The 26,598-nt window shown below is 34.5% G+C and overlaps 1 protein-coding gene across 2 annotated transcripts in view; it reads right to left on the reverse strand.

The window, feature by feature from the left end:
* LOC138324864 (titin homolog) overlaps positions 1-14,068 on the reverse strand; it is a 137,966-nt gene extending 123,898 nt beyond the window's left edge. The window contains exons 1-2 of one of the 2 annotated variants that reach the window (XM_069270073.1): positions 13,875-14,068; positions 2,176-2,265 (exon numbers count right to left, since the gene is read on the reverse strand). In XM_069270073.1, coding sequence (XP_069126174.1) covers positions 2,176-2,265; positions 13,875-13,893 — 109 coding nt within the window. In that variant the 5' untranslated portion in view covers positions 13,894-14,068. Of the gene's footprint in view, positions 1-2,175; positions 2,269-13,874 lie in introns of both variants that reach the window. The other variant, XM_069270072.1, reaches the window with a different exon arrangement.
* Between the last annotated feature and the right edge of the window lie 12,530 nt (positions 14,069-26,598).

The raw sequence follows: 26,598 nt of genomic DNA on the forward strand, positions 1-26,598 counted from the left end.
CTAATTAACACAAAAAATATGATAAAATGATTTGTTTTGCCTTTGGTGCATGCACAAGTACTTCATTCCATATAGAATATAGTGCCAAGGAATTTTTTGCAGATGCAATTAATTATTTTTCATATTTTTATCTTGAAGTAAAATTAGAAGCTTAATCTTTTCAATGGTGGTAATGGTGTAAAGTGAGTAACTTTTGTAATTGAAGCAAAATTCTAAATCGTCTGCTCCTGTTTTTGATTATATAGTGAAAAAATACCATTTGTCAGCAGTGGAGCATCTTTAAGCATGAATGAAAAAAGGCAGCGATGACATCCTTCATTTAAAAGTCTGAAACAGTCAAGATCTGTCCCTCTGTTTAGGTATTTTGCAACCAAAATAGTGGACTTAAATATTGATTTTTTTCCTTGTAATTTTCAAGGTGAATGCATCTGTTTTTCAGAGATAATTGTCAAATCAATTAGATTTCCTTAGTGTTGTCATGGTAGCAATCCTAGTACAGTTGCGGAACACCTGTAGACTGAATGTGTCATATTTCTGGACTGGGTCGAACATCGACAACCAGGCAGGTTAAACTCAATCAATGAAGTATCCAGCTATAGTGATCAGAGGTCACGATATCCCAGGTTCGAGCCCCGGTCTGGCTGCTACATTTTCTTGTCTCCTGTTATATTTCATTATCATTAAAGTAGTAGGTAGGGGATGCATGGGCTTACTTAAGATCATATATGTATTATAAGTTATCGCCCTTTGTGAACAGTTTAAAATCTTACTTACTGAACTATTAAGGCCAGCAAAAAAAAAGGATTTTTCATTTTATATCAGTATGATCTAACTCAATTAATTTTCACATCAATGGTTAAGAGTTATTTCATTTTAAGTCCTTTTAACAGCCAGTCATTCTAGGATGTTCTAGGTTTTGGGAGATGGAGAGCTAGCTGTCCTAGAGTACCTGACCCTACATCAGCACCTAGCAACTGTCTCATGCGAGGTTCAAACTCGCAACTCAAAGGTGAAGGTCTTAGGCAGTAATGTGTTAGGATGCCTCAACTTATTCGCAAATTTCTTAGGCAGTGCCATCTGTGGCCCCATCAACATCTACATCAAATGAGCTAGGTGTACAAACCATCCAATAATAGTTCTCCTTTACTTCATCACTAAAGAAATGGCAATTGAACCACCACTAATGATCTTGATCTGGATATGTCCTTACTTCATCACTAAAGAAATGGCAATTGAACCACCACTATGATCTTGATCTGGATATGACCTTGACTTTTTGAACTACACAAACAAACTGAACTACACAGCTGATTGAACAGGTCAGTAGACTGATTAACCTTGACCTGTCATGGTCCGCTTCAATAAAGCATAAAAACTTACGAAGGTGTCTAGTACAGGGTATGGTTGCATGGATACAGAAGATAACTTTGATGAGGGATACACAACATATATGTTATAATGTCAACATCTAAAGATACCTTTAGTAGGTCCCATTCTGATAGGCAGGTGTCCTAACGAGGTTGCCTAACGAGTTTTGATATAATCAATTAGTGCTGATCTGTTCAGGTATGCTGTACCTGTAGGTCTCGTAAGGTTACATGGCGACACATGATTGATGGCAATCAATCACTTCTGCATTCCATCATTCACACATATATACCTACTACACATACAGGTAATTACAGGCAAAACATTCATTTATATTCTAAATGCAAATATTCACCTGTTTACTTCTGCTATAAACATTCAATGACCTGTTTATTCATTTATTTATGCAATTTTCCCACCACTATATCATATATGGGCAAACCACAACAGCTATAAATATTTCGTATGAAACACATTAACAGCCGATGCTTTAGCCCCCGCCTTACTGAAAGTTCCACTGGGTTCAGAAACTAGCTAATTCTTCACAAAGTACCCCTTTTCCCCTCTCCTCCAAATGAAATTTTAACGAGGGAAGAATGGTGAGAGAAATGAGAATTGACTGCTCAAGGGAATAGACCTCCATTCTGTATGATAATCTCTATAAAAAAAAATTTTCTTATTGCATCATTTCATTATGGCATAAGTCTCTCATTTCAGAATTTTCTGGTTTATATTCAAATTACATTCAAAATGAAGTTCAAATAAGATCATGTGCGTTCAAAGTGAAGATAAGCTAAAAGAACTTACCAAGGAGATAGCCATCCAGAGGGCCCTGACTGTAGAACAGAATTTCATAATAAATCCTCTCGAAACGCGAAATAATAGGCCACTCTTCCTCTGCTGAAACAGAAAGGACAAAATATTAAACTGGTCAAGAACTATAAATAAAGCAATCAAATGAAATGTTAACAAAATTTGCCTTTTGAAATTGCAGCTGCTAAAAAACTCTAAATTAGCTTTCTGGGCCCAGTTTCATGAAAATTCCTTAATCTCACTTGAAGGAATCCGTTAACTGAAAATTCTCTATTGGAAAGTATTACAGATTTCAAGGAAGGCTCCTTAACTTCAGATTTTTTTCCATCTGTAGTGCTTTCCTACAGGGAATTTCAAGTTGAGAAAAGTGAAAGTGGACCCTGATGCACTTTCTGATACTCCGAAGTCACACTTCTGAAGAATCAAGCAAGATATTTATGTTGCAGAATGGTAGCAACATGGATTTTTGGGAATTAACCCTTAATAAACGTGTTATCAGTATTTGCTTAAAGATGCTCCACCACCGATAAATGGTAAGTTTTCACTATCAAAAACAGGAGCAGCGATTTAGTATTTTTCTTCAGTTACAAAAGTTACTTACTTTACACCATTACCACCATTGAAGAGTTTGAGCTGCTACTTTTACTTCAAGTTAAAAATATGAAAAATAATTAATTGCATCCCGGAAAAATTCCATGGCACTATATCCTATATGGAATGAAGTATGGATTACGCATGTGCCAAAGACAAAATATATTATTTTATGTTCTTTTTTGTGTTAATTAGACATATATATACACAATTAAACACCAATTATTGTTCAAATGATGAAAACCATTTATGATCTGTCGGCGGTGGAGCATCTTTAAGATTTAAGTAAACAGTCTATAAAGACCATCCAAGAGACAGAGGGGAACAGTCTTTGTATTCAGATGGTCTTTATACACAGGTTGAATTATATTGGTCATTTGGGACTCTAGAAAAGCAGTCAGCAGGTGGTATTCAAACAGAGGTGATTGCTATAAGGCAGGTTTTACTGTATATTATTACTTTGCAACTGACCAAAGCAAAGTAGCTTTGTAAGATATGGCTATCAGTTCTAATCACTTTCTTGTAGAAAGGTAGCTAAGATGTTGGTAATGTATCTAAGGACCAAAAGTTGCTTCAGAATATTGCTCTGTAGCTCTATTCCATAACTACTAGCTGATTGCACCAGGTAACTGTCATTGTTCATTTTGTGAAAGATTGCATGCAAGGAAATTAAGAAATTTTGGAATCAAGAATGTAATGATATTTGCTTGTCCTAATTTTCAGGATTACAAAATTATAGATAGTAAAATAGCCATCTAACAATTTAGCTATGAGTTTAAGAATGCCCCATATGATAACTTTTTAAGCCTATTGCATTTTTAGGATCACACAATGATAGCAGTAGTTATAATTTGAAGCCACCACGGAAAACTGGTTGACACAGAAAATGAAGATTGGAAAGAGACTAGAATTCTTTCTCTCATTTCCAATAAAGATATTTTTCAAAATCAAATATCCGAAAAATAAACTACCCGTGAGTTTTGATAGCTATCTATCTCTCTATGGATAACTCCTATTGCAAACACACAACAATAAATTTAAAAGATCCATTGAAGCTGTAGAAATTCCTTACAAATACAATATTTATTTGACAACCCACTTAAAAATATAAATGGTAAATTATAGCCTACTCGGATTATTTACACTACTTGTGAAATGCCTGGTCGTCATTTCTGTCGGGACAATGGTATTATCCTGCAGAATTAACTGGAACAGTTTTCTGTGTTGTGATCACGGAGATATCCGATATTATGATTGAGTGTGAAACATCGACAGATCAATACACTTAACTTCCATCAGGAGCACAGGTCAGATATAATTTGTCTTGATTACCTCACTGTGAAAACCTATTTTGGTTAATACTGATGTAAACCTCATAGATTGAAATGTTGTTAATTTTTTTATTTATACAGAAACTTAAATTATGTACAGACTGTTGATCTGGGAGATGGAATGTTTTTATAATGACAGCTAGAGAAACCAAAAGAAGAGAAAGCGTACTTTAGGACAGAACGGATGGCAATATGAAACTCAGATTATTGGCAATCACATACAATTAAAGTAAAGGAGATGGCATAAGATTAGAGATATGAAATATATTTGGCAAGAGTTAGGGAATAAATTGCGTCTTGAACAAAATATTATAAATAAATTAGAACTGTCATCTGAGGAGGCCAACTTTTTAATACCCTAGCCACAAACCCTTCCCACCCAATTTTGTAACAAGTGGGCATAACTCTGAAAAAGATGGATGTATCTTGTTTTGATATAGTTTATGCACATCTAAACTATAAATGAATTATTGCCACCAAGTTTCATTGAAATCCCTAACAGTAGTTTAGGAGGAGTAGACTTTGTTTGATCTGTTCTATCAACAACATGTATGTCCCATTGTATACAATTGATATACACTGTGATCAATCACTTATAGAATTGATTTGAAATTAACACCAAAGTGTACAGCCAATGACAACTGATAGCAGGACTGTACCATGTATATAATAAACTTGTTCAGAATTCTTCAATTCTCAAAATCCTAAATGCTGCATAAAGAATTGGGGCAAAGGTTTTCAAACTAAAAATGTCTACAACAGTGAGACATCAAACCTCTGAAACGAAATTTCACGACAGAGCATGAAATTAATGGCCACAAATTGGTCAACTGAAGAGAATAATGATTTGACTTACTCAAATAGAAGAGTATTCAACCATTATAAGCCAAAATGAGATATAACGTAAACATGATGATGAAGGGTTGTTTTTTTCAGTAAATGTTCTTTTGCAGTACAATATATATATATTTTGTATATTATTTATTAATGTTAAAATGCGAAAATGATCAAAATGTACCTGCCTGACTTCACAAAAGTCCATTACCTTTAGCCAGATAATGATATAAAAGTGAAATATGTTTCACATGAAAACATTATTGCTCTCTTAACCCTTGTAATCAAAGTTTCATAAATGGAGCACTTTCCCCGACAAATATTGCAGTGTCACTATTGAAATGAAAAAATGAAAGTTTCTATGGAAAAGGTTGTAATGGATAAGGACTTGTGCTATATAACTGTGATAAAAATGATATAAAACATTTCTATAGCTTTCTGTCTAGTTCCATTAAAATTCTCTTAACAGATACCCGTAAGTGAATCCATTTATTCATCAAAAATTATAACATGTCTCTCAAATAGTGTGACAATTTATATAGGCACTAAGGACCCTTGAGGCCTTACCAGGTATTGAACTGGTTAAAGAAGGAATTACTTTTCCATCTTTTTTTATTATTATTATTTTTATAGGGATAAAAAGTTTCCAGTAAAAATAAAACTTGTGTACTTTAAAAATACTATAAATCAAAGATGAAGAGAGAGGGACACATCAAGATAGTCTTCTGACCATTTTGTATTTGAGATTCTACCACAGCTAAGACTTGTGTCTTAATTTGTAACTTTAAAAAAACAAATCACTTGTGTGGAATAAATTCCATATCCAACGATCACTCGTTGTATAACCTCTTTTTATATTATCATTTTCCATATAGATACGGTAAAGAATGAAGATATAGATCTTTTACAGATGTTCAAAACTAAAACTCATGTCAAGGGAGGCATATATAAATCATCATGAAACGCAGAAAAAAATTCAATGAAAATATCATAAAAAATTTGTAGATAAATATAGTTAGAGACATATTTGAAGTGACAATGGACCATGGTCAGGCTTAAAACATAAGGCACACATTGTGTATGCATTCACATTTAAAGGTATGTACTTCGCTCACCAATGGTATTCAGTACAATTCTCTCCCTAAAACACAGAGAGACAATCATAGAACGAAAGGGAATTAAGATACACATCCCTGCTAACCAGGAATCAGACATGGGACCCCATGCAGCCATTGCCTTTAGCTTACAACTCCGACCCAAGTACAACTATAGGTCAAGCCACATTGTAATATACTAGTAAGTGTTACTATGGAGTAGAGGTCATGGTGGGTGAACTTACTATCAGGATAAACTAAGTACAGTGCTACATCATTTGGTGCCCTGATAGCTTTTGTCTAGTTTTGAGACTGATCTGCATGGTCTGCATGCAGTCTTCCCCAGTTAACTGTTAATGTAACAGTAGGCCACACTAAAGGCTAGAGGAGGATCACCACATGTTACCAGCCTTACAGCTGTGTACAAATTGATTGTGTGCATGAAAATATATTCAAATCTATTATAAACACTTTCTCACTAAACTACAATCATCTATAGTGCATTTAGATAGCAGCCCTTGGATCAACATCTTGCAGTCTGGACACAGTTCCTCCATCATGTCTTTCACCTTACTGGACACAACCCATTCAAGGACATGCAGTAAATTATAGGCCTTGACCTCAGTTTGACCTCCTTTGCCCCCCTCTCACTCCTGCCCCCTCCTTCTCCCCACCCTAACCTCCCACTCCTGCCCCCTCCTTCTTCCCACCATTAGGTGATCATACAAATTAATTATCTCCCCCTAGTTTAGAAGACACTCCGCTTGGACATTAAGTTTATTATTCTATTGATAATTTATGATGTCCTGAAAAGGAAGAAAGTGGTAATTAATTCATTCACTTTCTGAACTTTTACACTTTATTAAATCCTACTATCAAACTCCTAATGATGTCTGTAGTAATTTATAAAAGTGTGAATTTTCAGTTCTGCTGTTAAAATTGTGTACATCCCTGATCCTAATCCTCCCCCAACTCACACATCCCTACCATGACAACACCTACCATATACCCCTACCCTGACCCCCCACCCTTATAACCCTACCCTGACAACACCCCCATACACCCCTATCCTGATCCCCCAACCTTAAAACCCTACCCTGACAACACCTCTCCCCCCATACACCCCCTATCCTGATCCCCCACCCCTTATAACCTTACCCCGACAACATCCCTCCCCCCTATACACCTCTACCCTGACCCCCCAACCTTATAATTATATAACCCACTCCTATCCTGATCCCCCAACCTTATAACCCTCCGACAACACACCTCTCCTCCCATACACCCCCTATCCTGATCCCCCACCCTTATAACCCTACCCCGACAACATCTCTCCCCCTATACACCTCTACCCTAATCCCCACCCTTATAACCCTACCCTGACAACACCCCTCTCTCCATACACCCCTACCCTGATCATCCTTATAACCCTACCCCATGCTCCTACCCATGACCCATGCCCATGCTCATCCTTCCCTCCCACCCCCTACCCTGATCATCCTTATAACCCTACCCTGACCCCATGCTCATCCTTCCCTCCCACCCCCTACCCTGATCATCCTTATAACCCTACCCTGACACCATGCTCATCCTTCCCTCCCACCCCCTACCCTGATCCCCCGTCCCTTATATGAATCCTACTATAATCCTTCACACCTTCATACACCCTACCCTCAATTCCTCTCCTACCCTCTATCAATGACAGTTTTGAATCTAATTCTCTGACACATACCTACACTCTCATTAATATCTTGATTTAATCTTCATTCTGTCAATTGTTTCTTTGCATCTTTCCTCTTTTCTTATTGTCATAAAATAATTCAGTCAGTATCCATCCAATCCCCCCTGCCTCTCCCCTCTTTCAGTTTACCAATGCATGGCCACCTACCCCTAGCCCCTATAATATCCTAACCTTAAATCCACAACCTACCCATCCCAATCCAACCCATGAATGCTTTGTCATTTAGTATTACTACATATGTAATATGAGATATCATCAAGATCTAACTTCTAGATGCATGCTAACATAAGTCAACATAACCCTAAATACCAATGTACACTAGCCCAAATATTGACTTCCAGTTTTCCACTTGACCTGAGGTCAGACCTTGTCTCTGTATTGACACTAAACCATCAAACTATTAACACCCAAGATATAGAGTACTTCTGGTCAGAGAGTACTTCAGCAAAAATAATTTTACACTTCAATTTATTTAGTCCATAGATCATAAGTTTACCGAACGCTATAACCTATGGAGAAAAACAACTCCTTTTAATTATTTTATAAAAGACTACATTTATTCCAGCGGAAATAATCTAATATGATGTAGATATGTATGTTTTTATTCCATCAAATTTAATTCCGTGCGGCTGAACTGACCAGGTAGTTATCTGTCATCTTATAAATTTACAACACCGCCCCGGGGATAGACATCTAAAAGGTGGCAACAACTATCTACCTGTCAACATCTTACCTGTGTGTAACATTAGGTATGGTTACCGGGCAGACAAGGAGTCACAGGTGTCCAGGATAGCCGCAATGGTCAGTTTGGACATACCCGTGGTATAGATGGTCAACTTTATACTTTCCTTGATTAAGAATGCTTAGATTTATTGGTGATATTTACTATACAGCTAAACCTGCTTTAACGGACACACCTCTGTATAAAAGCCACCTGTCTATATAGAACAGACTCATCAACCTCATAATTGCCCTCTGTATAAAGGACACCTGTCTATATAGAACAGACTCATCAACCTCATAATTGCCCTCTGTATAAAGGACACCTGTCTATATAGAACAGACTCATCAACCTCATAATTGCCCTCTGTATAAAGGACACCTGTATATATAGAACAGACTCATCAACCTCATAATTGCCCTCTGTATAAAGGACACCTGTCTATATAGAACAGACTCATCAACCTCATAATTGCCCTCTGTATAAAGGACACCTGTCTATATAGAACAGACTCATCAACCTCATAATTGCCCTCTGTATAAAGGACACCTGTCTATGAAGGACATTTTTGCTATGTCTCTTCGGTGTCTTTTGCCCTCTGTATAAAGGACACCTGTCTGATGAAGGACATTTTTGCTATGTCTCTTCGGTGTCTTTTATAGATAGATTTGATTTTATTTCTCAAAATTCATCATCTGTCGTTTAAGAGAAATAAAAGAAAACAGGTTTGATGTCTAATAGGGCCAGAAAACTGACCTATTCAAATTCTGTAGTTTGAAAAATGGGGCCTGGGGTCTTTTGAAATAAGGAATTTTATGTCATAAATAACAAATTAGGAGTCTTATAATATGCTGTTTATGCAATTAAATCCTCAAAGGAAATATTTCAATTTGGTATATATCTGCATTTGATTCTTTTGTCATGTTTTATCATTTGATATCTACACATTTACTATAAATCTTAATTATTAATCGGGAAATTAAATCACCAATTGGGAAAAAAATAGGCAATAGTTGGGGGCCCAAAATACACAACAGAATAGGCCCTGAATATGACTTTGTTTTTCTTATTGAATTAAAGACAATTGTTTCAAATCTCATCAGAATTGGATCTCTTAATCACCTTACATACGCCTGACTAACAGGAAAAAGTCAAAAGACTACAATCAATGAAAATTACTCAGAAATATTTGAAATGACAGTCTAATTTGTCTACGAAGACCAGGGACAAAGGAAAAATGGTATCTATAGCCATGGTGATCCTATTACACAGGTGGTCTTAATACAGAGGTTGTCAGTAAGGTTTGAAAAATGAAACATAAATTTGTGTGTTTTGGTACTCAGGTGGCATTTTAGTTGCAAATTAAGAAATACCACATTTTCATATCAAGCTAACCATACTAGGAGTACAGAAGGTCACTGTAGGTGACTACAAGAACATATCTTGTAACATGTTTCTTGCCAACCAGAGTATGTTCCAAATCTTCAAAGACGCAGATCTCTTTAATTGACAATGTTTCTATCGTTGTTTTGTCACAGGGAAAAATAAATCAAGCATTTCCATGCAAATTCAACAGCTGTAGGTATTCTTTTTTATATCTCAAGGAATGTCTTTAACAAAACGAGAAAAATTCCTCAATACAAAGGTAATGTATTCACTTAAGGCAGGTCCCTCTTCCTACCTTATGTATCTCCATCAGTGGAGAGTTCAAATTTCATGATACACTTGGATAATACATTTACCATTCACTATACCAGTATGTTTCCTTTCAGAAAGAATTGTAGTAGCCCAGTGGTTAAGGAAACTGACATTTTCACCACTTGGCGTGGAGGTGGCATGTGGGGAGAGATGCAGATATCTTGGCAGATGAAGAGGCATGGAGGGAAGCAGATATCTTGGTGGGTGAAGAGGCGGGGAGAGAGGCAGATATCTTGGCGGGTGAAGAGGCGGGGAGGGAGGCAGATATCTTGGCGGATGAAGAGGCGGGGGAGACAGGCAGATATCTTGGCGGGTGGGGAGGCATGGAGGGAGGCAGATATCTTGGTGGATGAAGAGGCAGGGAGGGAGGCAGATATCTTGGCAGGTGGAGAGGCATGGAGGGAGGCAGATATCTTGGCGGATGAAGAGGTGGGGAGGGAGGCAGATATCTTTGCAGGTAGAGAGGAGGGGAGGGAGGCAGATATCTTGGTGGATAAAGAGGTAGGGAGGCAGGCAGATATCTTGGCGGATGAAGAGTAGGGAGCAGGGATATCTTGGGATGAAGAGGTGGGGAGAGAGGCAGATATCTTGGCGGGTGAAGAGGCGGGGAGAGAGGCATATATCTTGGTTGCGCAGGGGCAGGACGTGTGAGAACCAGTTTAAAACCTTGGGATTGTTCTAGCTGTCTTTCAGGCCTGTTTTATTTGTAAAACATTCAAAATATTTAAACCCATAGACACTGCATGACTATCAAAGAAATGACACATCTTTAATACCAGGAAATGAAATGAAATTTCCAGCAAATTCTTATTACTGTACAAATAGAACAAAACTCTAACCTACCATCCTTTAATCGACCTACACCAGGTGGCGGTCTGATACCATGGGTTACATGATACAATCTGCATCGTTTTCCAAAGAAATTCTTGCAGTAAATTCAGACCAATCAGAATACAGCTTTCTTAGCGCTTTGAAAGAAAGGTAATCAAAGTACTTAATTTACTGCAGCATTGAAACCTTATAAGAGATGAAACTATCCTGTTAGAATGATATACCACATTTTATGTACATGTTACATATAAAGGTTTTTTGGCTGTAACGTTTTCGACCTGATTTTGATAAAAAAAATTGACCCAAAAAGATAGTGACTACGTGCATCAGACCCCCTGATCATGGAATTTTACAACAAACACTTTATCCACTCGGATACTTTCAATGAAAATTAAAAATCACAAAGTCAAGACCTGATGTCATGGGGATTCCTTCATCAATTCCAAACAGCACCTGTGTGAAGTATTATGATTGGTTGATATATTTAGATATTAAAGCTGATTCTCCCCAGGGTATAAATGGGGCATAATGGAATTTAGACACTGTGGTTTCCAGGGTGTATAAGTCTTATGTTATAATTGTAAGGTGTCAGTCATACAACTTCTGCAGTATATTCTGTCATAACAACCACCTCTGTATAAAGACCACCAACTTGATATTATAATAAGACCAGTTTCTATAGGTTCCAAATGGTCATTTATAACACAATTTGACCTGTGTATAAAGACCACTTCGGTACAAATATCAGTTTCTATATATCCCTTAGGTGGTCTTTATAGACAGGTTTGACTGCACCACGTATAGTTATATCCTATACTGATGGATCAAAAATGCCACTTCAACATGTTCACTTTAAATTATGATATCAAGGAAATCATGCCAGTGATTGGCTTGAAAAATGCACAGGTCATTTTTAAAGATTTTGAAAATTCTGTAGGGACCATCAACAAAGAAATGGATGAAAATTTGTCAGCATAAGGGACAATTTCAGAAGAAGTAGGAACCAATGGCTGAAGGGTCACTGCCATAATGATCCATGGAAATGTAGATGCATAATGCAGGGTCTTCAATATTAACCATAAACATATAGTGTCATAGAACCACACAGCTATTACATCAGGTCATTGACACAACTGAATAATCTGGATGAAGATATATATACAAATAAATAGCTACATCAAACATTTACAATTATAGAGACAACTAGCCATTCCTATTCTGGGCATCTGGGCAGCTTGTTTATGGATGTGTAGGAAGAATTGGGAAGGGCTAGTTTAAAGAATATTGAGGGTTAATACATTTTTAATGCAATTTTATGTAGGCCAACTATAACTCAAGGTATTACTTGCGGTAATACAAGGTATTAAATTACCAACAAGCTTTAACTTATTAAATTCTAACAAACATTTAAATTTCCACGCGTGAATTTTCTTTAATCACAAAACTTGTATTTTCATGTTTCTTTTTAGTCCGTTGGTATTACATAACAGAATTTTTAAAGGAGAAAGTTTTTTTTAGGATTGCATGCTTAAATGAGAAATTAATTCATCTACACTTTGTCACTGGTTCTAACAAGACATTTATCATGTAAAAACAGAACAAGCAAAAATGTGTATCTGAACACAAATATACACCTTACAGGTGTTTTACCAGGTATGTGTACATGTTAAAGCACTGGTACAAAATGCAAAAAGATATGAAGTATATCTCTTCTGAAGATTTCCTGGGACATTAGTTACAGGAGTTGGCATTAAATGATGTTATGATTATGTCTTAACATAGGAAACAAGTTACAGAAATAGAGCTTTAAATAATGACCAGAATATTATGAAATGCCTTTTGAGACAGCCCCTAAAGCGATACAGGTCTATTTTTATGTATCCAGCCATGCATTTGATAAAATGAATCAATATCAGTTATGAAGGTATGTGTAGTTCTCCAGGCAAAAGTATGACATATTGTATTGAAATGGAATAAAAAAAGATCAGATATGTTTTAAGATTATACTCAACAAAACTCTAATGTGAAAATTGACAATCTAAATCAATGCTAATTTGATCTACAGTGACCACAGCAGTCTCTTGTACATGTATTAGAATAATGGAAAGAATTTGCTTTAAAATCTTTGGTCACTATATGCTTGTTTCTAAACCTAAGTTTCTAGACATATTCTTCAACATGAGAGAAATTTTCATCTTCAAAAACTTGCATTTAATAAGGACATGTTGGTCAAAATTCTAATTTCCTTATAAACATGGAGAATATTGAAAAAATATAAGCATTCAATGATCGACATATTGGAAGCTGGAACATTTTTTTGGCTTTAATTTCAAAATCCAAATATCAGAATCTAGCTTTATGGCGTATATTTTCATGATTAAAAGCAAACAATAGTGTATTTCCAAAAAATAATTATAAATACATAAGCTTATATATAATATCTTAATATGTTTCTGTCAATTTAGTGCTTCAATCATTATATTTAATCCTTTCAAATTCTATTTTTAATGGCATTAAACTTAACACACGCTAGCATTGGCCTATTTTATCCTACTAAATACCAACAAGTACCACGTACATGATGCTGTACTCGGAAATAAAAATCTAATTAAGGCTGTCACTTAATGCTTCAAAAAATCGCTACATGGACACGGCAAAGATTCGATCTTCATGTTGTAAAATAGGATTGGCCATAACGTATTAAAATGTTTCAAACGTGTTTACTTTATGATAATAACGATACAACACACACGTACGGTAGTCAATTACATCCAACAGGACAGCTTTAACTACCAGAATTGCAGACGATTTTTTCCGATCGAAATTTTGCGGGAAATACAAGCCATTCTTACCTTTTTGAGAAGAAGCCATCGTTTATACGGCCTTAAAACACATAAGTAAACACAATAATTATGTAAATCCCGAGAAGAAATCCAGGTGTTGAGAAAATCATTCACGTTATCCCAGTATGAAACTAAAATCCACGAGAGACACAGCTTTTCACGTTAATCATCCATGCATGTTCTTGTGTGGTAGTGTGACGGCCGTCTGTCAACAAACAACGCCACCTCGCGTCGGGCCGATGTGTGTATACCTGAGAAAAACCTGTCATACGGGTAGCCCTATATTATAATGCCCGATAAACTTATAATACTTTTTTTTTCTTTAGAGTATGAAGGCGTGAAAAACAACATTGGGTTCAATCGTCAGGGATCACGAGTTACGGAATTATAATAGGTCCAATTAAATGTATAACAAAGTATATTACACATACTGTCAAAATAGTTTACAAATACTATATTCAGGATATTAAAATAAGTCAACATTGCACATACTCAATAAAAAGAATACATTTCGATGTGCACATCAGAGATTTCAACATATAGGTTTCCAATTATTCGGAATCTCAACATTGTTTTTACATTCTTATTTTCAAAAAGATATCAATATTATAGAATGTATTTCAACATTGTTGGTATGCTAGAGATTTTAACATTAATCGAGATTTCAATATTGTACATGTCACAAGTAAAAGAATATATTTTAACATTGTACATATACTTAAGATTTCAACATTGTACATGTACATATTAGAGAGTTCAACATTGTATATATCTAATAATAGAATGTTTCATAATAGTACATATATATATAGGGACAAAACACATCTTTTTCATTATAAAGATATGGTCCTATTATGGAGATTTTTCCCAGTAGATACAAACTAACATATTGAAAACAAGCAATCAATTACTCAACGTCTCTAATGCTTTGTCTTTAAAATGTCAAAGTTTACAAAACCTTTGCCACAAAGAACAGAACGTTGAAAATTCACTTTTCTTAGCAAAATTATTCTAGATTTGCTTGGTTTTTTTTTAACAATAGATTCATACCCGAGATGATGCTTTCTGCTAATTGTTGGTCTTTGATCATACAGAATTTTTTACATGGGATAATGACAGTCGCTAGTTTGGAACCGTATGATTAGGAATTATATTTGCCTAAAACATTAGTCAATCACACATCGGTGCGACTGCAAGGACCTGGCAAATTGACAACTGGCTACAATTAAGTATAATTACGTGTGGACATATTATGTCCAAAGTTTAGCACAAAATAAAGTATAAACGTGGTTAAATAGAGTGCTATATGAGAAATCGGTAAATTCATTTTCGGGTGCTTGTGGGTGTTACCGTTTATTTTCCGTTTATTTTGTAGGACGTTATGATGAGTTTGAATCACATGACCGCCTGATTTTGATGTGCATATTATATGTGAAAATCTGGCACACGTGTTCCCGCATAAATAAAAAGTAATATTTGACAAAAGGCGCGAAAACAAACTTTACTGTTAAGCTCGACAGAGTTATTTCCCTTGGGGCAGCCACCACGTCACTAAAACTTATCTAGTGATTACCTTTCGTTTTCTTATCGGTTAGTTCAACCTTTTATTACACTTCCAAGTTTTTTCTCTGATAAAGTCATGTAACCTAGTCCGCTAAACCTGCTTATATTACTAGGATTTTCAACATTTTTTGCCTAATACATATCAGGGAAAAAATATATATACATATAGAAAAAACCTAATGTAATAGCCAAGTTAAGCGGACTTCATGTAAACGATATGATGAAAGAAAGAAAGAAAGAAAAGAAAAGAAAAGAAAGAAAAAAAAGAAAGAATAAAAATATGGTTATTCAGAACTTAAGTATGGTGGCATATTTCTGCCATCGAGTTGCCGACATACGACTTAATGATGTCGCCATAATTAAGGCATTAAGTCGACATCATATCGGAAGATGTCGACATAAACAGAAGAATATGTCGACTTACCACATGTACATGCCCACATAATGATTCCAAGATAATTATGTAGAAAGTCGGTAACTCGGCGATTAATCGTGTTTATGCTCGGGTGAGACACCGACTTGTCAGGTATTGATGTCGACATCTAAACTAAAAGATGTCGACATCTGGTCTTGAAAGTGGGAAATCAAAGGCCACTCTTTCATGACGCACTGTGTATATTGCAGCAAGGTTACCATACAGCAGAGATCGACGTTGATTTTGTTAATTCAGATTTTTATTTATTTGATTTCAAAAATTTAAAATTGTTATCCTGCACATCCCGGCCATGCAGCTGTAGCCTGCGTGTACGTAGCTGTTCGTCCGAGCTGAGGAAGTTAGAGTGCAAGAGGACTCTGCTTTGTACAACGAATTTCCATCCTCTTTGCCATAACTATTCATTGATAAAGGCCGCGGGGTATAGCCGTGGGTTGAAAATTCGTTTAAAAGCTTTGTGTGTGTGTTTTGTTGATTGGCATTCGTACCAAGTCCATGTAGTACATACCGTACTATACTATATTAAAAGAATGAATGAAAAATTTAAAAAATGCAAAACAATGATTTTTTCATGTTTTATTTTCTTGCGAATCACGACAAATACCAGTTACGTAATTTAAAAGCCATAAAGGTCACAGAACAGGTACACAATACACATTGGGAAACAAGCTTTACTTGTTAGCTTGCCCTGTCCATATATATATACATAAATATTTACATCCCTCGATACACTTATATAAAGGCACAACGAATTTTCGTTACGGTCTTAATGGCCAGATTCAACCTTTGGACTTAAAATCCTCCCGGGACGCAGTTTTATTAGGATTTATTAGGACAATTGATGGATGAAGACTGGAAGCCTCTATATCCATATCAACAATATACATTCATAAAATAAGTAAATAAGTTCCAGTATATCAATGGCTATGATCCTACAATATAGACTATTAGATTTTAAAACAAATATTTTTCCAGTGTTCATCTAACATTACTTCAAAGTTGTATACAACATCTGCATCTATAATATGTTGCGGCAATTTATTCCATATGTCTACTATTCTGTTACTGAAGAAATTCTTTCTTAATTCTAAATTGCAACGTTTCTTAAAAATTTTCTCAGAATGACCTCTCGTTCTGCCTGTACTGTCCATTTGGAAAAAGTTCTCAGTTACTCTACGATCATATATGTTTTTAACTATTTTAAAAACATTTATAATGTCCCCTCTAGTTCTCCGATGTTGTAAAGTTGGAAGATTTAGTCTTTCTAAGCGTTCCTCGTATGTTAGGTTTTTGAGGTTTTAAACTCCAAACTAGGGATACATAAATCTGCATCTATTTTTCGTAGTAAAAACACGCGTTCATTGTAGTCAAACGTAGTAAAAAAAAGTCACGTGCTTATACTTCATTCATGCCATTGGTTGGAATATACAATTGTATTATGGGTAACTAGTGATCACGTGATTGTGTGTTTACTTCCAAATATGGGTGATAGTTTGCTTGCCATTTCTTCGGAAAAATTGATCTATTTGAAAACATTTGAACTTCAAAATGTTATTGATATTGCATGCATATCATTTTGACTTGCACATATGTACTGTTTTACTACAAATAATGAACTGAAATGAGTTATAAAACTGACATTTCCTCGTTTTGTAAATAAATGATATAATGCGAATCAACTAATTCAATAGGTCTAACCGTCTAATCTAGGATCAGCGAAGATCGGCTACTCCCGGCTAAATTCGTAGAATTATAAATTTATATTGATATATAATTACCTGCTTTAGGTTTCAGAACAGATACATATAACACAGAGAAAATAAGATTACTAAATACCAGGTCAGAGAAATCACTCTATTTGGAAGTAAACACAAACTCATGTGAACACTAGTTACCCATAATACAATGGCATATTTATTTCGGCCAATGGCATGAATGAGGTATAAGCACGTGACTTGTTTTACTACGTTTGACTGCAAAGAACGCGTGTTTTGTATGATCATTATTGGGAAAATCGGATGGTGGTTTTCATTTCCACCATTTGAAATTATTAAGCAATACTACTACCATATAATTGTTTGGTTAAGCTTGCGCGTAGCGCACTTAGCTTTTTGGGAATCTAATAATGTGTACACATACTAAGGACGTAAATTGGGACCTAGGACCTAACTCATTATGCTTCGGTAGGTTCCGTACGAAAATGTATCATTTTGTTTGTCAGAAATACTCTTCATAGATTGAAAGGTCTAAAGGCCCTCTACCAATATTGTGAATTTCATGGCCCTGGGGTCTCGGAATTTTCCCCAATGGATAGGGTCTTTACCATAGCTTATATAGGGAAACACATTTATGAGCATTATTTGCTCAATTTTCATAGGAAATGGAACACATGTAATGGAACCAAATACTCTTCATAGATTAAAAGGTTAAATTGATATCATCACTGACTGGTAGTATGGGCCTGATAAGCAATAGATGGTGCTTATATACAGCGTATGTCTTTGTAGGGGCGTAGGAAAAAAAGGTTCTCCTGCACATTTTTGTACTTCATTTTGGAAATTTTTGCAATTTTGCAGCGCATTTCCTAAAACGTTCAAGCAGGTTTTGTTCGAACCTTTAAAGGCCCATTACCTTTCCGAAGCAAAATATAAAGGTTTTCTTAAAAAACATAATAACACCAGAAAAATGCATACCGATGATCTAAAATAAGGTTACGACACAAACATATGCAAGATTGCCTGCGTAATATATTATATGAAACAGTGGAGAGTCAATTCGCTGTTTTGCCGTCTGGCGCAGTGATAGTCAACTACCGCGCGGTATTTAGGACGACGGCGGGAAACATAATACGACCCGCGTTATGAAAATAAACATTTTATTTATTTTAATCAAATCGTTCAGAAGGTGATGATAAATGTAGTATTAACGGTAAGTTAATAATTTTTAGGACTCTACAAAATTATCGATCTTGTTTTACATTCCCATTTTAAAATTAAAAGCCGTTTCGGAAAGGTAGTGGGCCTTTAATAATAAAAATTCAATACACATGAACTAGACTAAAAATGTCCTTCAAGGGATTCTACTATTTCAAAAATGTTTCTTATAAATATATTAATTTGTTTATAGTCCTAAGCCCAAGAACAATTGAATCAATTTATTATTTTTTTTTCGCAAAATCATCAAAATACATCGTAAAAATTACCTCAGCTATTCTAAATCGTAATATTTTTCCGGGGAGACCCCCCGGAACCCCCAAACACCAAAATCTCAACCCTTCGACGCTCGCACGCCATTTTGCTTATTCACTGTCTATAGATGTGGATGTGTACAAGGATTATATGTAATGATTAATGAGAAAAACTGCGTGTTGAATTAATCTCCTCGTGTGGGAGTGAAGTCTCAAGTGACCTATTGCAATTGTCTTTTGGCCGGCATCATCCAGTGTCTTTTGTAAACAATTTACAATCTTCTTAATAACCAAGAACCTCATACATGGACATGATATATTGGGCCATAGAATGCTGGGATGAAGGGATACAAAGTTTGTTCAAATCAATGATCTTGACCTATGTGCCAAGTCACAGGGGTGAAACATATCTCTTTGTTTGTTTAAAAGCAAAAACATTAATTATAACAGTGCATATCGTAATTCGGGTGACTGTTAGACATATAATATCCTTATTACCTTCTGCTCATTCTCAACTCTCATCCATTTGTAAACAATTCTAATTCTAACAAACTTCTTCTCCACAACATGGTTTTTCTTTACAGAAAGTACAAAAACAGCAACAATAAAATTACAATCATGAATATTTTGTATTGATATTATTTTTTTTTTACAAATTTTCACCAAAACAAACATGTTTAAAATTAAATTAATACACATATGTGATTAATATATTTAATCTGCATTCATTTTTGAATAAAAAAAATGAAGAAAAAAAAACCAAAAAACTTCATATCATAACAAATGTACATGGCTTGTCATTTCAATCAAGGGAGATAATCCGTTTTGAAGGATTTTCTTTCATGCATTATTTCCTGGTCAACATCAATTATAATTTCAACACAAATTTATTAAATTATGTTTCAAGTACATGTAATTGTCAAGTATATACATGAACTTTGACATCAGGCACAACATGTCATTTTCAATTTATCAATGTTTCACAATCAAAGTCTACTCTAAGCCTTCTGTAAGCTAACACAAACTCTGCCTTAGTGTGATATAATTCAAACAAGGTTCAAAACACAATGGAACACAACACTGTTTACACTGGAAAGTGGTTTCCCTTTTAACACGTCTTGGATCAGGACGTCCCTGATGTGCTCTATACAACTCTATCTTACCAGGCCCACAGATTTGGTTCCCGTTGGATGGAAGTTGTACTAAGAAATGTCTCGTTGACAGGCGCTGAAGGTTGTCTCCCTTCCCCTACCTTTAGATTCTGGTCCTGTCACATCAGCCTCCATGAAAAGATGGCAGATAATTTCTATACTGAAATTGTAAAATTAATAGATTATGAGAATGTTAACTTTCATGACTTCACACAAAAAGCTTTTGATGTCAATTTTTTATGCTCCCATTTAAAGATGATCCACCGCTGACAAATGTTTTTTTTTCTCTATCAAAAACAAAAGCAGATGATTTAGAATTTGTCTTCAGTTACAAAAGTTACTGACTCTACACAATTACCACCATTGAAAAGTTTGAGCTTTTTAATTTTACTTGAAGATAAAAATATTAAAAATAATTAATTGCATCCCGAAAAAAATTAAGTGGCACTATGTCCTAAATGGAATGAAGTACTGATTGCACAGTAATTAATTATTTTAATTGTGTGTGTGTGTTAATTAGACATATATACACACAATTAAACACCAATTTTTGTTCAAATGATGTGTATCATTTATGTTCTATCGGCGATGGAGCATCTTTAAAACATTCTTATGTACTTGATCAAAGTTCCGGATTCTTTATTGTTTTTAATATTTAACATTAGAATGCAACTTCAAAGCCCAAATTATTGAATCCTTAAGAATTAAGACAGATATATTTTCTTTTCCATACTACATATGCTTCATCAGCTGACGTTATGTGTTTGTACTTGTATTTCATCACCTTGATACCCTTTGAAGAACTGGGCGTTGACTCATTTCTTTGCAAAGACTACAATGCCAAGGACATGGAAAAAAACCCTTCTTCCACCATTTCAATGTCCAACTTAGGAAAAACCAACAATGCTTTAAAGAATTTGAAATGAAAATAAACTCATTTACTGACATGAGCATCACTAGCATCGGTGATCCAGTATTTATAATGTAACCAAATCTTTTTCAACAGATACAATTTTAATGGATCTCATATTATTGATCTATCAACAAAGTGTTTATCTGTAAGAATTCAATTTAGTCTGGGTATTTGACTTACCTGTCTACTGCTCGCATGAACTTGTGTAGCTCAAAACACAGTCAGGCGGACAATTCTGTTGCCATCATGTTGATTCCATTACATCAGAACAGTGTATATAGGTGTATGTATGCATTGTATATAGGCCTATGTATCGTTCGGTAATGTAATGTGACATATGTATGTAATGTCTTTATGTATAAAAAGTGTGAATTGTAATGTAATGTATGCAAGTACCTTAATAAATGTAATGTTTGTGATGTATTAATGTAGAATAATGTATGTATATGTAATGTGTATGATATATGTATATAATGTAATGGATTTATGTATTTATGTAGAATAGTGTATGTATGTAATGTAGTATAATATATGTAATGTAATGTGTATAATATATGTATGTAATGTGTATAATATATGTAATGTATATGTATGTATTATGTAAATAATGTAATGTATGAATATTATGTAATGTATATATATATGTATGTATGTAGTTGTAGAATAATGTATGAATGTAATGTGTATAATGTATGTAATGTAATGTATTTATGTAGTTATGTAGAATAATGTACGTATGTAATGTGTATAATATATGTTATGTAATATAATGTATTTACACATGTATGTAAAGTATGTATGAAAATATATTACATGTTAATGTAAAGATGTATGTAAGGATGTGTAATGTATGTATTATTGCTAAACTTGTAGAACATTATTATGTAATTGATGTATCTCTGTTCTGTCATCTCTATATGTATTTGTTTGACTGACCTCCTGTTACACACAGATCGTGTGTCTGGAGTGAATAAAATGAACTGAATTGAATTGAATTGCTCCATTTCCTATGAAAATTGAGCAAATAATGCCCGTAAATGTGTTTCCCTAAATAAACTATGGTAAATTTGACCCTCTCGCCTGGGGAAAATTCCGAGACCCCAGGGCCATGGAATTCATAATTTTGGTAGAGGGCCTTGAAACCTTTCAATCTATGAAGAGTAATATTCTGACAAACAAAATGATATACTAATAACCAGTAGTATCTAGGCATTTTCGTACGGAACCTATCGAAGCATAATGTAGGTCCAAATTTAGCACATTAACCCGTGCATGCACATCATTTTCCTTAGCATGTGTACAAGTACATGTATTAGATTCCCAAAAAGCTAAGTGGGCTACGCGGAAGCTTAACCATAAGTTTTGAAAGAATTTGGAAATTAAACTATGATATGATAGATGATAGTATTGCTTAGCAATTTCAAATGGTGTAAATGAAACCACGATCCGCGGGGGATTTGCCCAATAATGGCACAAAACACGTGTTCTTTGTAGTCAAACGTAGTAAAACAAGTCACGTGCTTATACCTCATTCATGCCATTGGCCGAAATAAATATGGAATTGTATTATGGGTAACTAGTGATCACATGAGTGTGTGTTTACTTCCAAATAGAGTGATTTCTCTGACCTGGTATTTAGTATATATAATTTGGTCTTTTGACGAAGATCTTATTTTCTCTGTGTTATATGTATCTGTTCTGAAACCTAAAGCAGGTAATAATATATATCAATATAAATTTAGAATTCTGCGAATTTAGCCGGGAGTAGCCGATCTTCGCTGATTCTAGATTAGACGGTTATACCTATTGAATTGGTCAATTCGCATTATATCATTTATTTACAAAACGTGGAAATGGCAGTTTTATAACTCATTTCAGTTCATTATTTATAGTAAAACAGTACATATGTGCAAGTCAAAATGATATGCATGCAATATTAATAACATTTTGGAGTCTAAATATTTTCAAATAAATCATTTTTTCCGAAGAAATGGCAAGCAATCTATCACCATATTTGGAAGTAAACACACAATCACGTGATCACTAGTTACCCATAATACAATTGTATATTCCGACCAATGGCATGAATGAGATATAAGCACGTGACGTTTTTTACTACGTTTTTACTACAAAAAAAAAATAGATGCAGATATATCCCGAGTTTGGAGCTAAAACCGCGTCCCGGGAGGATTTTTAGCCCAAAGCTTGAATCTGGCCATTAAGACCGTAACAAAAATTCCTTGTGCCTTTATATAAGTGTATCGAGGGGTGTAAATATTTATGTATATGGACAGGGCAAGCTAACAAGTAAAGCTGGTTTCCCAATGTGAATTGTGTACCTGTACTGTGACCTTTATGGCTTTTAAATTTCGTAACTGGTATTTTTCGTGATTCACAAGAAAATCAAACATGAAAAAATCATTGTAATATAGTATAGTACGGTACTTGGTACGAATGCTAATCCACAAAACACACACACAGCTTTTAAACGAATTTTCAACCCACGATTATATATATTAATAAATGATTATGGCCAAGAGGATGGAAATTCGTTGTACAAAGCAGAGTCCTTCTGCACTCTAACTTCCTCAGCTCGGACTAACAGCTACGTACACGCAGGCTACAGCTGCATGGCCGGGGTGTGCAGGATCACAATTTTTAATTTTTAAAATCCAATTAAATAAAAAAACCCAAATTAACAAAATCAACGTCGATTTGCCCTGTCCATATATATATATATATATATATGTTTGCTAAACTGTGTGAATCCGCGGTAGCGGATTCTCACAAAACGTTTGCAAAAAATTTTTTTTTTCATAACCCGAATAAAAATTATAATAATAGTGACATCAATAACTTATAATTAAATTTTTATACTCTTATTTGATAAAATGAAGTATGTTTTAAATGTACCAGTAGAAATGGTTTTTCAATCGCGGGATTATTTTTTTCCGAATCAATACGCAATCGTCAATGTCTCTATTAAGTGTGACGTCACGAGGGCAAACGTCGTCCGGGGTTTCGCCGCCATTCTCGGAATTTTTTTTCATAGTGTGTATGCAAAAAAAATATTGGCCCAATCAGCTGTGAAAGCCGGATTTTCAAAAAATAAATGGTATGGAAAACAAAGAAAAAGTAATTTCTATTTATAGTGGTATAAGTTATTAATGATTTTCTTTGTTTTCAAACCCAAATCTGGCTTTCTGATTGGCCTCCATATTTTTTTTGCATACCACTATGAAAAAAAAATCCGATAATTGCGCGAAACCCCGACGTTAACGTGACGTCACAATAGAGTGACATTGACGTTGCGTATTGATTCGGAAAAAAGAATCCCTTGAAAAAACACTATAATGTTACATTTAAAACAATACTTCATTTTATCAAATAGAGTATAATAAATTAATTATAAGTATTGATGTCACTATTTTTTAATTTTATCGGGGTATGTAAAAAAAAGGGTTTGTTTGCAAACTTATTGTGAGAATCCGCTACGCGGATTCACACAGTTTGCAAACAATTTTTTTTTCATACCCGTTAAAATTAAAAAATAGTGACATCAATGCTTAAATGCAAAAAAAAATTGGCCAATCAGAAAGCCAGATTTGGTATGAAAACAAGACTAAATTAACTTATATATATATACATAAATTTTTTACATCCCTTAATACACTTGCATGTACAATGTATATAAAGGCACAACGATTTTTTGTTACGGTCTTAATGGCCAGATTCAAGCTTTGGGCTAAAAATCCTCCCGGGCTGCGGTTTTAAACTCCAAACTCTGAATACATCTGCATCTATTGTTTGTAGTAAAAACACGCGTTCTTTGTAGTCAAACGTAGTAAAACGGGTCACATGCTTATAACCCCATTCATTCCATTGGTCGGAATATACAATTGTATTATGGGTAACTAGTGATCACGTGATTGTGTGTTTACTCCCAAATATGGTGATAGTTTGCTTGCCATTTCTTCGGAAAAATTGGTTTATTTGAAAATATTTAGACTCCAAAATGGTATTAATATTGGATGCATATCATTTAGACTTGCACATATGTACTGTTTTATTATAAATAATAAACTAAAATGAGTTATAAAACTGACATTTTCGCGTTTTGTAAATAAATGATATAATGCGAATTGTCCAATTCAATAGGTCTAACCGTTTTATCTAGGATCAGCGATGATCGGCTACTCCCGGCTAAATTCGTAGAATTCTAAATCTATATTTATATATATAATTACCTGCTTTAGGTTTCATAACAGATACATTTAACACAGAGAACATAAGATCTTCGTCAAAAGGCCAAATTAGATATACTAAATACCAGGTCAGATAAATCACTATATTTGGAAGTAAACACATACTCATGTGATCACTAGTTACCCATAATACAATTCCATGTTTATTTCGGCCAATGGCATGAATGAAGTATAAGCACGTGACTTGTTTTACTACATGTTTGACTACAAAGAACGTGTGTTTTGTACCATGGTTTCATTTCCACCATTTGAAATTGCTATTAGAGGTTTCACAATTACTAAAATATTTTATATATCAATATTATGTGACTTCAAGAATCCTCATTAGCATCCGCTGTTTGTGTACAAGATCATTTTCATTGGCTATTTAATTTATGACAGTACAAGAATTTTAAGGCAAATCAAGAGAAGCGGTAGCGCCTTTTAATAATGATCTTGTTCGGACGAAATCGAACCATGTCATCTGGACCCATGTGAAAATTTATTCTCATTTAATTGGATCTCTTATTGAAAATTATTAAAATTTAGGCTAACTTTATGAAAATTTCAAGTTTGTCGCCAGTTTGTCAAGTTTGTCAAGTTTGTTGTCCGATCTTTGTGAAACAGAAATGTATGCCTCAAGCAGTTATGAAATGAAATTGGTTAATATATGTAGATGCTACATTATCGATCACAGTTATAGACTTATATATTTCTAACAGTTTAATCGTCAAAATATACAAGTACGTGTAATATAATTGACTTATCGGCAGACTGTATATATGTAGCCACGATCGCGCTCACACACGCACGTGTGCCTATTCAATGTCCCGGACAAATATCGGAATATACACAGAAAAAAACACTATATTACATATCACGTAATAATTAAAAAAAATATGTAATAACAATTATGTTAATGATGGTAGATCTAATCATAATTTAATGATACCAAAGTCTAGCTGTCGTTCATTACATTTTTTAAGAGAATTTGAAAACTATAGTGTTTAATGGTTATACAGACTTCAATGAAATGTTGTTGGTGACAATATTTATTTTACAAAAACGGTAAAATATGCAAAAATCATATTTCTATGCTATATAAAAGTATATATTTTTTTTTTACATATTTTCATATAGACTTCAAATGCTTAAAAAGTAATGATCTATGAACTGTCTCAAATCCCCGTGATCGAAAACAGGACGATATAGTCGATAAATAAATCAGCGTAGGTGATTTAG

The sequence above is a fragment of the Argopecten irradians genome, chromosome 6 (genome assembly GCF_041381155.1).
Source record: "Argopecten irradians isolate NY chromosome 6, Ai_NY, whole genome shotgun sequence".
Taxonomy (NCBI): Eukaryota; Metazoa; Mollusca; class Bivalvia; order Pectinida; family Pectinidae; genus Argopecten; species Argopecten irradians.